General features: G+C 33.9%; 1 protein-coding gene across 2 annotated transcripts; it reads left to right on the forward strand.

Annotated features, from left to right (window-relative positions):
* The first annotated feature begins 5372 nt into the window (after window positions 1-5372).
* On the forward strand, window positions 5373-14380 carry LOC123198605 (probable pectinesterase/pectinesterase inhibitor 51). 2 transcript variants are annotated; one of them, XM_044613320.1, is made up of 2 exons: window positions 5373-6678; window positions 13523-14380. In XM_044613320.1, the coding sequence occupies exons 1-2, from the start codon at window positions 5820-5822 to the stop codon at window positions 14206-14208; spliced, it is 1545 nt and encodes a 514-aa protein (XP_044469255.1). In that variant the 5' UTR covers window positions 5373-5819; the 3' UTR covers window positions 14209-14380. The 2 variants fall into 2 exon arrangements, with proteins under 2 accessions (XP_044469255.1, XP_044469254.1); XM_044613319.1 differs by having other exon boundaries at window positions 5376-6750.
* Window positions 14381-15362: the final 982 nt, after the last annotated feature.

Here is a 15362-nt window from a genome sequence, read left to right on the forward strand (position 1 = left end):
GTTTTAAAGAAGTAGTAGTTCTGATAAATTATAAACAATTATCACGATTGTCTGAAAAGAAATATTTTAACTTACAGGCATGCAAGTGAACAGAGAAAGCCACTAGACATTAATTGGTATCTTTAACGTCATGACCAAAAATCGAGGCTTTTCTTTTCATGTTTGTTGACTTTTGTAACGTGATTTAATAAATATTTAATATAAAATAAATTTTTATTATTTATATAATTTAACCCTCCTGCCGAAGCCTAATATTTCATCTTATACGGTCAAACCCTTGTCTCATCCAAATAAGACGAAAGTATATTTTATACTTACCTTGGTTATACTAAGGATCTTGTATATCAGAACTTGTTTGGGATGGTTAATTTTATGTTAAAATAGAGTAATCCAAGTTTTACCCTCATAAAAGGTCTGGTTGAGTGTGAATTGAGTGACCTTAAACCCATAAAAGGATCTTTTATTGTCTGTACAATTCACCGGGGTCATAGTTTGGGTTTTTGAGTACCTTATTTCATTACTACACTCTTAGACATACCTTTTGCTAAACCTTGTTTGCTCCATAAACCATCTTAGTAACCACCTAGGGGTCACCCCCAAGCTTGGTATAACACAAAATTACAAAGGTTGTGTCTGTGAACTAGCCCTCTAAAGAGAAATAGGCACAAGGAAATAGCAATAGGTCAAACTAATTCATAATATTTCAACCTAATATATTTTTAATAATTTACTTTCTTTAGTAAATTTATTAAGTAAAAAGATAAAAACGTTATTTTTTATATATATATTTTTTATTTTATTTTTCTTTTTATTCTTTTTTATTTTATTTTTTATTTTTTTTATTATCCATTTTTAAAAATTTGGGGATGAACTATAAATTTTTAAAATTTTATGAGTATTTATGAAATTTTTAAGGGGTTTTTAAAAATTCGAAAAACTATTTGTGAAATTTTTAAAATTTTAATATGTTTTTTTGATAGTTTTAATAATAACAATTATATCTTACAAAATTGATCAAATTATAATATTTTAAAATTTGTTAGAATTTTAATATTTTTTGTGAGAGTTAAAATAATAAATTTTTAAATTAGATAAGTATATATTAATAATATATATATAAATTAATTATTAATGGTAATTTTATAATTTTAATAAAAATGAAAATAATAACTTCTAGACAAACCAAATAGAATGAAAATAAGTGACGGATGAAAATTTAATTTTTTAAAACTTCAAGAATAAAAATAAGTCGGTACTTTTGATCTCGAGTTGGAAATACTCTATCCGCCTCAAATTTTTTTTATGGCCAAAAGTGTTATTCCTACTCAAGGTTTGATGTAAGACCAACTCACACCTATTAACTTTTAAAAATTTAAAATCTCATCTATAATTCAATTTCTGTTAAAATTTTTAATTAGGATTAAAAGTAAAATGGTCATTTTAATAATATATTAAAAATATATAATTCATTAATTTTCTCTTAGATTTTAAAAACTAATAACTTTACCCATAAATAGAATTTTTTAATTTTGAAAAATTAAAATTACCCCCCCCCCAAGCCTAGGGTTTTATTTTCATCTCTCCACCCACTGATCTAGACCTCTCTGGCCACCTATCAATCATGCATCTAGATCGATGTTAGTCTAAACCGATTTAGACGAAGATTGGTGACAAATGCACAAAGATCTTCATCCAAATCGATGACGAAGATCTAGACAATGTTTGTCTAGAACGCATCTATAAAAGGTGGTCCAGATCTTCATTCATGAAGATGCGTTTTCCTCAGGTTCTTACTGAGACATTTTCTGACACCGACATCTAGATCTTCTTTCACGAAGACGTCTATCATCCTTTGCTTCTTGTAGAGGCATTTTCCTATATCAGTGTCCGGATCTTTGTTCATGTATAAAAACAATGAAAATGGTTTATGGGTCAAGGCCGACGTTGGCTTAAGCAAAAGGAGGAGGTTGGAGATGGATGAAGAGGATACCGGAAACTGAAGTTCAATAGAGGCTGAAATGAAGTTTTTAAAAGTTTTGAGGGTGATTGAAATAGGAAAAAATGGGGGTAAAATGTGATTTTTCAAAACTAAAAAATTTTATATATGGATGAAGATGTTAGTTTTAAAATTTAGGGAAAAAATAAAATGAATTATATATATTTTTAATAATATTATTAAAATGATGATTTTATCTATAACACTAACTAAAAATTTTAACAAAAATTAAGTCATAAGTGAGACTTTGAGTTTTTTAAAGTTGATGGGTATGAATTTGAAAGTACATCAAACCTTGGGTGGGAATAAGGCCTTTGGCCTTTTTTCATCTTTGCATGGTCATCTTGGTGACTGGCTTCGTCAAATCAGGCCCAGTAACATTAAAGCTCATAAAAAAAAAAAAAAATCTCCTGAGCAAAACCATCGTGTGAGTAAACCAAAGTTCACAATTTACATGTTGTATCAAGAGTTTTGTCAAAATAAGCCACTAAGGATAGAAATAAATGGGATAATTTTGGGTCCTTAGGTTTGTGATTATCACAATTTAGTCAATTGAAGCAACTATATCTTTGGTCCCTATAAAATTATAATTAACACATTTAAGTCCCTCAAATAAAGACTAAAGTGTTACATTTCGATTTTAAGGGACTGCACAGTTCTCGTTGGTGGTTTTTGTCACCATAAATTGATAATTCTATGAATTTTTTATTAATAAATTATGTTAGAATATATGGTTATAGTATATGACAGAGTTCAAGATGAAAACGAATATAGAATTTTGGTCCATAAATATTGAATTAATAAATAAAGCATTAAATAATATAGAAATTAAAAGTAGTAATCTAATATCAAATATTAAATGCATTAAATGTATATTATAATAATTCTATATAAGGAAAATGATAATTTTTCCTCCAAGTTTTAATCTGTTATGATACACCCACAAATTTTTTATTAGGGTTAATTGGTAAATTTATCATTTTATTAGTAATATTAAAACAATTAAAATTATATTTTATTTCTCCTCTTAGTTTGAAAAACTAATATTTTTTTCCTTAAATTAAGTTTTGAAAAATTTATTTGCCACCCGCAATCCAATCACTTTCTCGAACGAACAACCAACCAACGATGGAGGAATAAAATGGAATCCTCTAAGGACAATGACCGTTATCTAAATCTGAACGACAAACATCATCCAAATTTAAATAATACTTCTTTGTCTAGATTATTGATGGCACTCTGTCGTCCAACAACCAGCTACATTGGTCATCGGTGGCTGAAGGGAGGAGTGAAGAAAAAATTAGAGATTTGAAAGGGGAAAGTCACTTTTCAAAGTTCAGATAGGGGGTTAAATGTTAAATTTTAAAATCTGAGAGAGAAAATAAAATAAATTATATATTTTTAATGTTATTGTTAAATAATAATTTTACCCATTGTATTTAATAAAAAAATTTTAAGATTAAACTAAAACTTGAGTGAGAAATAGTCTTTTGCCCTTCTATATATATTAGATGGGATTCAATAATCCTATTTAATCCAATTAAGTAATATTAGATGCATACAATACAAATTTAATATAAGTATAAAATGTAATGATATTAAATAAATATACACTTAATTCATTAAATATTATTAAACATTATGAAACCTTTATATGCATTAAAATAGGTCAAGTATAGACCAATTTAATCCAAATTTATATTATTGAAAAGTATAAATGGGAATAATAAAATTATGCGTATATATTTTAAATAAATATATATATATAAATTTAATATAAGTCATCATATGATTAAATGATTTTAAATTAAAGATAAAGTAACTTATAATAACGTAATAACATATATAAGTGTGTATCAATTTATATATTCAAAATAAATATATATAATAGGCCAAAGCACTATTTTCCACCCAAAATATCCTCAAATCTTAAGTTTCCATCTTTTAACTTTGAAAATTTCATTTAACCACCCATGGACAGTTAAAATTAATAGAACCCTAACTTCTTAAAATTTTATCTTTTTTTCCACCCATAAACCTTGAAAATTAATCATTTCCTCCATATACCTAGTTTTAAAAAATAATATTCTCCCTTTAAGGTTTAGTTTTCAATCCACAGCTCCAAATCTGGAGTCATCATTAGTGACGGATTTGAAGCCGAAAATTGAAAAGTAAATCTTAGGGAAAAAATATTATTTTTTAAAACTTGATATAGGTGCAAACTTTTAGTATTTAAAGTTTTGAGGGAAAAATAGATTAAATTTTAATTTATTTTTAATATTATAAATGAAATAACAATTTTATCTTTAAAATTAATAAATTTAACCTCTTATAAATAAGTGTTTGAGATTTTAATAATTAAAAATTAAAAACTTAAGATTAAAAAATATTTTAGACGAGAATAAGTCCTTTTTGGCCTATATAATATTACTAGAAAGAAAATGTATCATATTTCAAGCGGGTAATATCATATATTAAATAAATAAAAAATTAATATATTTGTTAACTACTACCAACATTTAAAATGGGGAAATCTAATGTGTTTTATCAAAAATAATAAAATATTATTAATTTGATTTGACACTACAAATACTTACAAAATTTCATTCAGAATACCTTGACAGTCAAAATTCAACAAGTTTGGTACAACATAAAGCAGGGGTGTTGCCGTCTCTTAGCAAGTAAAATATATTAAATATATATTTTATATTATATTTATATTAAATATGAATTATATATTATTTTTATATTTATTATATTTTTGATCTTTCAGATTAAATTTAAAATAAAAAATATTTTTTTATTTTTAATTATTTATAAAAATATTATTATCATTTAAAAAAGCCTAACAAAATTTTTTCTTAATTTTTAGTCTTAATTTTGTATTTTTTTCCTATGATTTATACAAAAATTTATTCTGATTTGAAATCTAAAATTTAAGTTGATTAATTAATTTATTTTTCTTAATTAACTGATATATTACTTATTATATAAAAAATTTGATTATATATTATGTTATATTAAATTTAAGAATTAATTAAATATTTTATATTTAAATTATTATATTAATTTTTAATAAGAGATTTATAAAAAATATTAAAATTATTATGGTATTATTGATGATATACCATATTAAATATATATATACAAGTTATATATTTTTCTAGTAAACAAATTTAAAAAATTCTTTTTATAAACATATTTTTTATTATTTATTATATTATATTAGTATAATTTATGTGCCTTTTTTTTTTTTTTTCCCTGTTTCAATATTTACTTACTAACCAGGCAACTGTCTCTTCATTAGGATGTTGTTGAATGTAAGAATTAAAAGTTACATTCAAAAGATATTGGATCAGAACGTCGTTTTCCAAATAGACTTGGGTCTGCCTCTTTCTTGGATGCTGTCAGGATCTATGACCAGAGATACAGAGAGATCTTCCCGTTTCCCAATTTCAATAATAATTTAAAAAACTCAAATCTCTCTCTTTCTTCTTTCCACTCGACTAACACTTCCCCCATCCGCATTTTCCTTCTTTTAACCGAGCTTTCTCTTTGTCTTCAAACCGATTTAGTTTGTGTCTTCTGTTAGTCGATTCAATTCAGTTCAAATCAAAACTGTTACTTTTTCCCCAAAATTGCATCAACAAACAAACAAACGAAACTGTGGCTCTTTCCTTTCCTTTCCTTTTCATTGAATCCCTGAAAACAACAGCCAATTAATCAAATTCACAAAATCATCTAACAAATTCAGTATAAATGCCCAATGCCCACTAAATGGCCTCACAAGTAACCCAATTCCAAATACCTACGTCTCCTCTTCATGGCTTCCCGTCTCATTACCCTCTTCCTCTTCATCTTCCTCTTCTCAATCTCCTCAGCCTCCCAGAGCAGACAACCCAAATCCCTCCAAGAAATCCCCCAAATCCCCCTCGCCTGCAAGGCCACACGCGACCCCGTCACCTGTGAATCCTCTCTCTTGCAATCCAACCAAGTCTCTGCCAACTCCACGCCCTCGCAGATGATCCAGGCCGCCGTGTGGGTCTCCTCCGAAAACCTCAAAGTTGCCCACGGTAAAGTTCGGTCTATTCTAGACTTGTCCGCAGACAATCGGAACCTTTCCGAAGCGGCTAAGAATTGTTTAAAGCTGCTCCGGTATTCGGGGCGCCGGATTCAGTCGGCTTACGATGCCCTGCCACGTGGCAAAATCAAGGACGCACGTGCGTGGTACAGCGCAGCTTTAACGTATCAGTACGACTCCTGGTCGGCGTTCAAGAAGATAAATGACACAAAGTTGGTGGTTGACACGATGCTATTTCTAGACTCTTTGATCCGTTTGACGAGTAACGCGTTGAGCATGATGGTGTCGTATGATAATTTCGGGGACGATTTCAACAAGTGGCGGGCACCCGAGACGGAGCGGGCCGGGTTCTGGGAGAAGGACGAGGCAGGCGCGGTTCAACCATTGTTTAACGGTGGGTTTCCGTCGAAGTTAGAGGCGGATGTGACGGTGTGTAAGAACGGGAGTTGCAAGTACATGAAGGTGCAGGACGCCGTCAACGCGGCGCCGGATAATGTGGCAACACGTAGGTTCGTTATTAACATAAAGGCGGGAGTTTATGAGGAGATCGTCAGGGTGGCGTTTAAGAAAAAGAATGTGGTGTTCCTTGGAGACGGGATGGGTAAGACAGTCATTTCCGGTTCTTTGAATACAGGCTATATGGGAATTACGACATTCAGAACTGCTACAGTTGGTAAGTTCAAATCATCATTTTATGTTTTTTTTTTTTTCTTAAAAGAAAATTTGGTGACACCAAGTTTAAAACTATTTTTAGGCTAAAGGACTATTTCTCACCCAAGGTATACTTTTTTTTGCACATTTCTACCTATAAATTTTGAAAAGCCCATTTCCTTATCCATGGGCTATTAAAAAAAATAGATTTAAGAGTAAAATCGTCATTTTATCTGTAATATTAAAAATAAATTAAAATTTAATCTCATTTTCCCTCTTTAACCCCTAAAAACTAACCAATTCCCCCTAGATCAAGTTTTGAAAAATAGCATTTCCCCCCTCCTAGGGTTTAGTTTTCAATCCCTGACGCCAAATAGCCTCCCGACGAAGCTCTTCAACTTTTCAGGCGCAGATGACGCCAGATCTGGGCCGATCGGCTTTCCAGAGGAGAGAAGAGAGGTCGTCGGAGCATGGTGGTGCGTCAAGAAGACTTCCTTGTCGGCGATGGCGCCGGATTTGGCGTTGGGGATTGAAAACTAAACCCTAGGGGGGGAAATGCTATTTTTCAGAACTTGACTTAAGGGGAAATAGTTAGTTTTTAGAGATTAGTGGGGGAAAAAGAGATAAAATTTTAAAGGGTTAGAGTTTTTTTAAATTTAACTGCTCATGGGTGGGTATTTGGTATTTTTAAAGTTAAAGGGAGGGGGGGGGGGGGGGGGGGAACTTGAGACTGCAACATACCTTGGGTGGAAAATAGTCCTTTGGCCCTATTTTTAGGGTAAAGTATGGAATGTCTTCAAATTTATAAATTTTAAAAATGGATTTAAGTTTATTGCATTGATAGAAAGGAATGGGATGAGAACATTTTTTTGTGGGGAGAGAATGAAGACTTTTTGTCATCCTCGCATCGGAGATAGGCCAAGAAGGGGAAAGTTTTCCATACAAGGATAGGGATAGGACAAGGACAAAGATTAAGATAAGGTAGACCCGAGTTAAACTTATTTGAACTCGAAAGCCAGCTCAGTTTGATTTGATTCAATTCAAATTCGTTTAACTCAAATTCTTATCAAAATTGAGTTAAGAGGTTTAACTTATTTTTTAAACAGAGTTAAACTCAAGTTAAAACATAGTTGTTAAAGGCACATCTAGGCAAGACTTTACTTTAGGCAATGACCACACCGCCTTGAGTATGGTCAAAGCGACCAGTGGTTTAAGGGCCATGACCTTTGATGCTTTTTTGATGTCTTGGGAGAAGCTTTAGATATTAAAAAATGTGTTTTATTATCACCTAAATTATCTCTAACTAAATTTGAGGGTTATTAGCAAATTTTGGACAAATTTCATCACAGTTTCAGACTTTTCAGTAGGTTTTGATCATTCTTTGGCTAGATATGAAAGTTATTGACAATTTTTGAAGTCTGCAATGAGGTTTAAGGTTGTTGGGAAGATCATCAACAAGTTCAAAGGTTGTCGGGAGGCCGACAGTGAGTTCCTTGCTAAGAGGCTGTTGGTGAGTTCTAAAGTACCAAAGAGGTTGTTAAAGAAATTTAAGGTTGTTGGATAGGTTCATTAATCCCATTGCTAGATAGGTCAAGACATGATAACTAATTGTTGAACTGATATGAGATTTTCGAGTGAAGTTGTCAATTTAGTATTAAATTATTTTAAATTTAATGAAAATTAGAAAAAAAATTAATGGAATTTTTTATCGCCTTAGGTAAAAAGGTGATGCCTTTTGGTGCTTTTCGCTTAGGCAATAGGACTCTTCATCATCTTTTGGCGTTTTTCGCATAGGTAATAAGACCCTTTATTGTCTTTTGACCTTTTTTGCCTTTGGCAACTATGAGTTAGAAAGAGTTTGATTTGGTCTAGCTTACGAGCTAGGTGGACGATTCGATTCAGTTTGAATTTGGCTCGTGATTTGATTTGAATTATGCAAAACAATTGTTAAGACGACATTGTTTTGTTTATTATTAGATAAAATAATATTGTTTCATCTATTTGAATCTGAATCACAAGTTCAAAACATAAACTTGAGCTGAATTTGAACATAATTATTTTCATTTGAATCAAACTTAAACTTTATTTAATTTTTGCTTGACAAACTTGAATCGAACTATTTTTCATTCAAACTGAACTCAAGGCAAACAGTGTTTGGTTTTGACTTGGTTCATATCCACCCCACCCCATTTACATCCTCATTACAGATAAGAAACATCCAATCATAATTGAACATCTATCTGTACTTGATAATTCCATCATGTACTCCTATTGCCATCTGGTTGATAACGTGGTCAAGCAAATCTCTTACGTGGCTCTTCATGCAGTAGTTCTTCATTGCAATGGGAGTTGTAAAACTTGTTTTCCTCTTAGGGGACGACGACACTGCTTCAATATATGTCAAGGGTCAGACCACGAGGTGTACCTTGGAAGAAGTCACAAGAGATGTCGGATCAAAGAGCAAGTTTTCATGAAAAGCTTTAAACAGCGAGACATGAAAAATTGAATGAAGGCGCGTGGATGCGATAGGTTCAACTTGTAAGCCACAAATTCAATACATTAGGACACATAGTAACACTTGTTGAGTTTGGAATACTGTACATTTGGCAGTATGGCTAAAGATGGACTAGGACCTGATCCCCCTCGTTAAACACAAGCTCACGAAGTTTGCGATCCACCAACTGCTTCATACGGCTACGAGTGGCCAGTAAGTTGTGACGATGTTGTTGGGAGGAGGTGAGTGCAGCATTGCAGGGTAGGCTTGACAGCTTCGACAAGGGAATTAGGAAAGGCAGAGCACAGTTATGGTAGTGGCGGCTGTCCATATACAATCTCAAGAGGCATAAAGCCAGAAGTAGAATGCAACGAATTACTATATGAAGCCCATTTTGGAGGTGTTTCCACCACAAAACAAAGCAAGTATTGTTTAAGGCTCTGATTTATCTCTTTGGTTTGCCTAATAGATTGTGGATGGTAGGAGTTACTGAAGTTCTGGTTGCCACTCAATAGAAAATGTTTTCTTCGAAAAGAACTCAGAAGGATTGGATCCTGTTCTCGGTCCCTAACAATTGTCTTAGCCTCTAGGAAATCCATGCAACTTGGCAATGTTAGTGACAAGCACATGAGCTATTGTAGTTGCTGTAAAGCCATAGCCAAAGCACAAAAATGTGCATGACTTGTATGGTTGATTTACCCTTAGATAATGGAAGGCCAACAATAAAATCCAGTGAAATTTCATTACTTATTGTTGAGGGACACTTCAAAGGTTGAAGCAAACCAATAGGTCCTTTTGTCTCGTACTTAGCAAGTTGGCAAAATCAATATGATTGTACGAAACGCCTAATGTCATCCTCAAGGTATCACCCGAACTGTTGTTTGCCTCGACAATGAATGGCTTGAAAAAGTTAAGGAGTTGGAGAACTGGAGTTGATGTTAAGACACTATTCAGGGCCTCAAAAGGATGACATATTAGTAAGGAGGCGACAATGGTAGCATAGTGGCAAATAAAATGCCTGTAATATCTGGACAAGCCCAAAAAGGCATGAAGCTATTTCACAATCCGCGGAGGAGGCCAAGCTTGTATAATAACATGGCCAAGTGTTTAATATGAGTTGAGTAAAAGCGCACCTGCTCATCCCGGCAGAAAACTAATTGGAACAACGACAATCTAGCACCAACTAGAGGTGGAAAACATGCTTAGACAAGGTTCGATTGTAAACCAAAATGTCATCCAAGAACATTAGATCAAATCAAAGCTTACAAATACAGTTTAATAATCTGATTCATTGTCTCTTCAAAAGTTTTCGGGGTATTAAAAAGGCCAAAGGACATAATAACAAACTCATGGTGACTGTTGTCCATCTGAAATGCGGTCTTACAAATGTCTTCCTCCCCCTGCGATTCAGTGATAACTAGCATGGAGATCCAATTTTGAATAGAAGGCAACTCTACATAATTTGTCCAAAAGTTCATCTATGGAAGGAATGGAAAAATAATTAGGAACGGTGATTTGGTTCAGCTTGTGATAGTTCACACAAAAGGGCTTAAAATGCCATCTTTTTTCTTGACCAAATCAAAGAAGAAAAGGAAATACAGCTGGGCCTAATAACATGGGATTGCAACTTCTCTTCCACTAATTTTTTGATTAGTCTTTTGATAACAAGGGTAACTATATTATTCCACGTTAATTGTGTTGGAGCCCGGATGAACATGAATGGTCAATCTCCCTCTGGAGGTAAGGACAAAGTGATTGCAGACACATCCTCATATTCATCCAAAATAGCCTGTATCTTAAGGGGGTGATCCGTTTCCTCGATAGGGTTCAACAAATCACCTTGTAGTATAGCTAGCAGCTGGAAACAAGAGCGAATTGAACTAGAAGACATCAATGCTATGACTTGATGAAAATGAATTGCAATAGAGCTAGGCGTTGAAACTGGAAACACCTAGCAGTTTAACATGTTGGTCGTTGCAAATTAATTCCATAGTTAAATTTCTATAATTAGTAACAGGATTCCCCAAGAGGACAAGCCACTGAAGGTTGAGGACAACATCTGCACCCTGTATGGGTAGAATATAACAATCAATAAAGAAATAATAACCTTGAATCTCAATTGGAAGCTGAGGACACCTGCTCGAGCAAAGTAGAGAATCCCCATTGCCAACCATAACCCAGAAGCACTTAGAAGGTAGAATTGAGAGTTGCAAGTGCTGAACCAATTGGTTTTGTATGAAGTTATGGGTGGAACCCTTATCCACCAAAATCTGAATAGCAGAATTGCCAATACGACATCGCAAGCAAAGTGAGCTAAGTGAGTGCGCCATGACAGGGAATCCTTGGAGTGCCTTCATATTCACCAAGCTTAGAACCAACAGACTTAACCAAACTCAACAAACTAGTAACACTGGTAGTGAGTTACCAAAATCGAGATCCATCAATAGAACATGTAATTTTCCTTTGCGAATATGATTATGATTAAATTTCTTGTTGCAAGACGTTCCATCTCTTCACTGGAAATGGTGTCTTATTTAAAGGTGGGGAATTTGAAATAGGCTTTGGTGGAGTGGTTTAAAGGCCATGTAAGTGCTTATAGGTTCCACCAAATTAATTTCATTCAATTTCTGTTCCATCAATTTAGCCAAACTAGCAGCCTGAAGTAACGAAGTTGGTTGAAACACGTATACCTTTCCCCTAATATCATGAAGCAAATCAGAATAGAAACAACTCTGTAAGAAGGAATCAGATTCACCAAATATCTGATTGGAAAGAATTTCAAATTGATAATGGTAGTCCTCAACGGTAGACGTTTGGACAAGCATAGAGAGTTCTCTCTGCAGATCACGTTATTGAGAGGGACCAAAGCGCCTCAACAAACTCAACTATTTTTTTTTTCTCCATCCAGCGATACTGTTAAAGTCCTGGTCCATCCATGTAGAAGGAAGAAATGGAGAGTTGTTGAGCAAAAAAAGCCTCATGAAAATGGAAATACTGATTTGCTTTATAGATTTAATCTGCAAGCTAGGATCCATTAAAAACTGGATAATTCCAGTTTCACCGCTCATAGCAATGCTGAATTATAGTTACTTGCATAATTGCAAATCTCACAACTTTTCTCACTTCTGGCAGAATTGTCAGATCCTAGCTATTGCTTGTTGCGTTGACCTTGATCAAATTGGCCTTCCAATTTCCAATTGCAGACTAATCTCCTTCAATGCAGAGGTGATGACAATCATGCTCCTTCTGAGTATTATTACAAGCCACACAATCGTTAACTTGAAGCTTGAGTACCATCAGCCATGGTGAGTTGAAGAATGAAAGAACCAATTTATGACAGGAACCAACCAGGCAATTCGAGTTTGCCAAATACTCTAGAACTTGAAGAGCAAGAGAAAGAGAAGAAGAGTTAGAAAAAGAGATAGAACAGAGAAGTTTCTGGTAAAATGGTTGATTCCTTCTCGCAGCCGCTTCATGGGATATTTAAACATTGCAAATAAGAAACATTTAATCACAATTGAACAGTTTTTCAAAAGCATAACTAACTAAAGCTTAAAAAGGAAAGGCACACTTCACATTGTGGCAGAGTCATTGGATCACCATCATCATCACTTGATAATTCCATCACGTACTCCTGCTGCCATCCTGGTTGATGACCTGGTCAAGCAGATCTCCTACGGGCCTCTTCATACAGTCCCGAGTCCATAGCAAAGATTTGGATACCACCCTTTCATTTACTTCTTGTGAACTCCCCAATTGTCTCCTAATTTATTTCTATTCTTGAATAGTTATTTCTTTGAATGTTTTAACTGTTTTTGCTTAAATATTGTTCTTCATCTTCATTTTTGGCACCCTTATGCCATTTTGGTTTAAAGATAACTTGAGTGGTGAGCTATGTTAATGGGGTAACGTCATTCTAAATGAAGAGTAGATAAAAATCTATATGCAGTTGGACAAAAATTTCTGTTAAAGTTTTTTAAAATGTGTCAGAAACCTCTTCTATAGCAAAATTTTTTACAGATTTTGTTGCAGTCTTTTGTATGTAGAGAGCATGCATGAAAAATGTGTTTACAGTGAACTGGGGAATGAAAACAATTACTTAAAAAAATTGGAGTCAGAAAATGGATTAGAATAAACATATAAAAATTGGAGTCAGAAAATGGATTAGAATAAACATATATGATGCGGGTTCTTGAATGAAAAAGGAATTAAAAGTATAAAAGATATGTGGAGGAATTGCAAATGTGATTTTGTTTCTCATGTTGTAATTGTTTTGATGTGTGATATGGTAATGTTACAGGAGTTATTGGAGATGGGTTCATGGCTAGTGGTGTTACATTTCAGAACACAGCAGGTCCAGATGCACGCCAGGCAGTTGCCTTCAGATCGGATAGTGATCGATCCATTCTCGAGAACTGTGAATTTCTGGGCAATCAAGACACTCTCTATGCCCATGCCCTCCGCCAGTTCTATAAAAACTGTCGCATACAGGGCAATGTGGACTTCATTTTCGGAAACTCTCCTGCATTTTTCCAGGATTGCCAGATCTTAGTTGTTCCACGACAATTCAATCCAGAAAAAGGTGAGACTAATGCCATTACAGCTCATGGCAGAACAGACCCTGCTCAATCGACAGGTTTTGTTTTCTGCAACTGTCTGATCAATGGCACTGAAGATTACATGAAGCTTTATCTAAGTAACCCCAAAGTGCACAAGAATTACCTTGGACGACCATGGAAAGAATTCTCGAGGACTGTTTTCATTCATTGTACCTTAGAAGAACTCATACAACCAGATGGCTGGACACCATGGAGCGGCGATTCTCCTCTAAAAACGCTCTACTATGGAGAGTTTGAGAATTCTGGACCCGGATCCAATACTTCTAAGAGAGTTCCGTGGAGTAGCCAGATTCCAGCAGAGCATGTTAATATATATTCAGTGCAGAATTTTATTCAAGGGAACGAATGGATTTCAACATCATCTTGATTTTTCAGAAGTCATTGAATCTGTAATAGTTTTATTTGCAGAATAATTTGTTGTAAAATCTGTTACAAAAGAGTGGGAAATTAATTTCAGAATGTAAATCCCTTTTGGAACTGCATTGTATTTTTTGGGACTGAAATTTTCCATATTATATACTCTATAGGCAATTCTTCGAGGCTAGTTGTTTATAATTAAATATTTATTTAAATAAAATACTTTTATATTAAAATATTTTCTTTATTTGTTCTTGCATTTAAGAATTATTATAGTAATTACCTTTTACTGTGTCCTGATTAAGACATAATAGTTCCCTAATGACTATTATTCTCTGTTGTGGTGTCCTGATTAAGAAAAAAAAAACCACTATACATAGCCTTCCATAAATACGAGATAGATGAATGCATAACCAAACTAAAATAAAAATGAATTATTTCAATCATTTTTAACTTGTCTATACAACCTAATTATAATTTTTTTATTGTACAATTTAAAAAAAAATCTAAATAATATTATGTTATAAACAGCTCGCCCGATATTGTCCACTTTAGATCTTTAGGATCCTCACGGTTTTATTACGCGTCGTTCGGGGTGAGGGACTTTTAGCCCAACACCTGGACCTGCATGGGCCACCACCACGATACTGTCCGCTTTGGATCTTCAGGATCCTCACGGTTTTATTATGCGTCGTTCGAGTTAAGGGCTTTTGGCGCCTGCCTATATACAAGCTTAGTAGACAGAACGTGAACGATGTGGGACTTCAGGTCACAACACAAGATCTAAAGCGGACAATATCGATCCTGTTTATAACACGTTATCAGCACGATAGCGATGAGGGGGTGTGTTGTGACCTGAAGTCCCACATCGCTCCCGTTCCGTCTACTGAGCTTGTATATAGGCAGGGGTCAGAAGCCCTTAACTCGAACGACGCGTCATAAAACCGTTAGGATCCTGAAGATCTAAAGCGGACAATATCGATCGAGCTGTTTATAACACGTTATCAACACCATAGCGATGAAGGGGTGTGTTGTGACCTGAAGTCCCACATCGCTCCCGTTCTGTCTATTGAGCTTGTATATAGGCAGGGGCTAAAAACCCTTAACTCGAACGACGTATTTTAAAGCCGTGAGGGCCTGAAGCTCAAAGTGGACAATATCGGT

Source organism: Mangifera indica, chromosome 16 (assembly GCF_011075055.1).
Source record: "Mangifera indica cultivar Alphonso chromosome 16, CATAS_Mindica_2.1, whole genome shotgun sequence".
NCBI lineage: Eukaryota > Viridiplantae > Streptophyta > Magnoliopsida > Sapindales > Anacardiaceae > Mangifera > Mangifera indica.

What these genes read in the sequence shown, in the direction of transcription:
- LOC123198605 (XM_044613319.1), top strand. Translation starts at nt 5,820, where the DNA reads ATGGCTTCCCGTCTCATTACCCTCTTCCTCTTCATCTTCCTCTTCTCA. An exon ending in ATTCAGAACTGCTACAGTTG is followed by an intron (nt 6,751 to 13,522) that starts GTAAGTTCAAAT and finishes GTAATGTTACAG; the next exon opens with GAGTTATTGGAGATGGGTTC.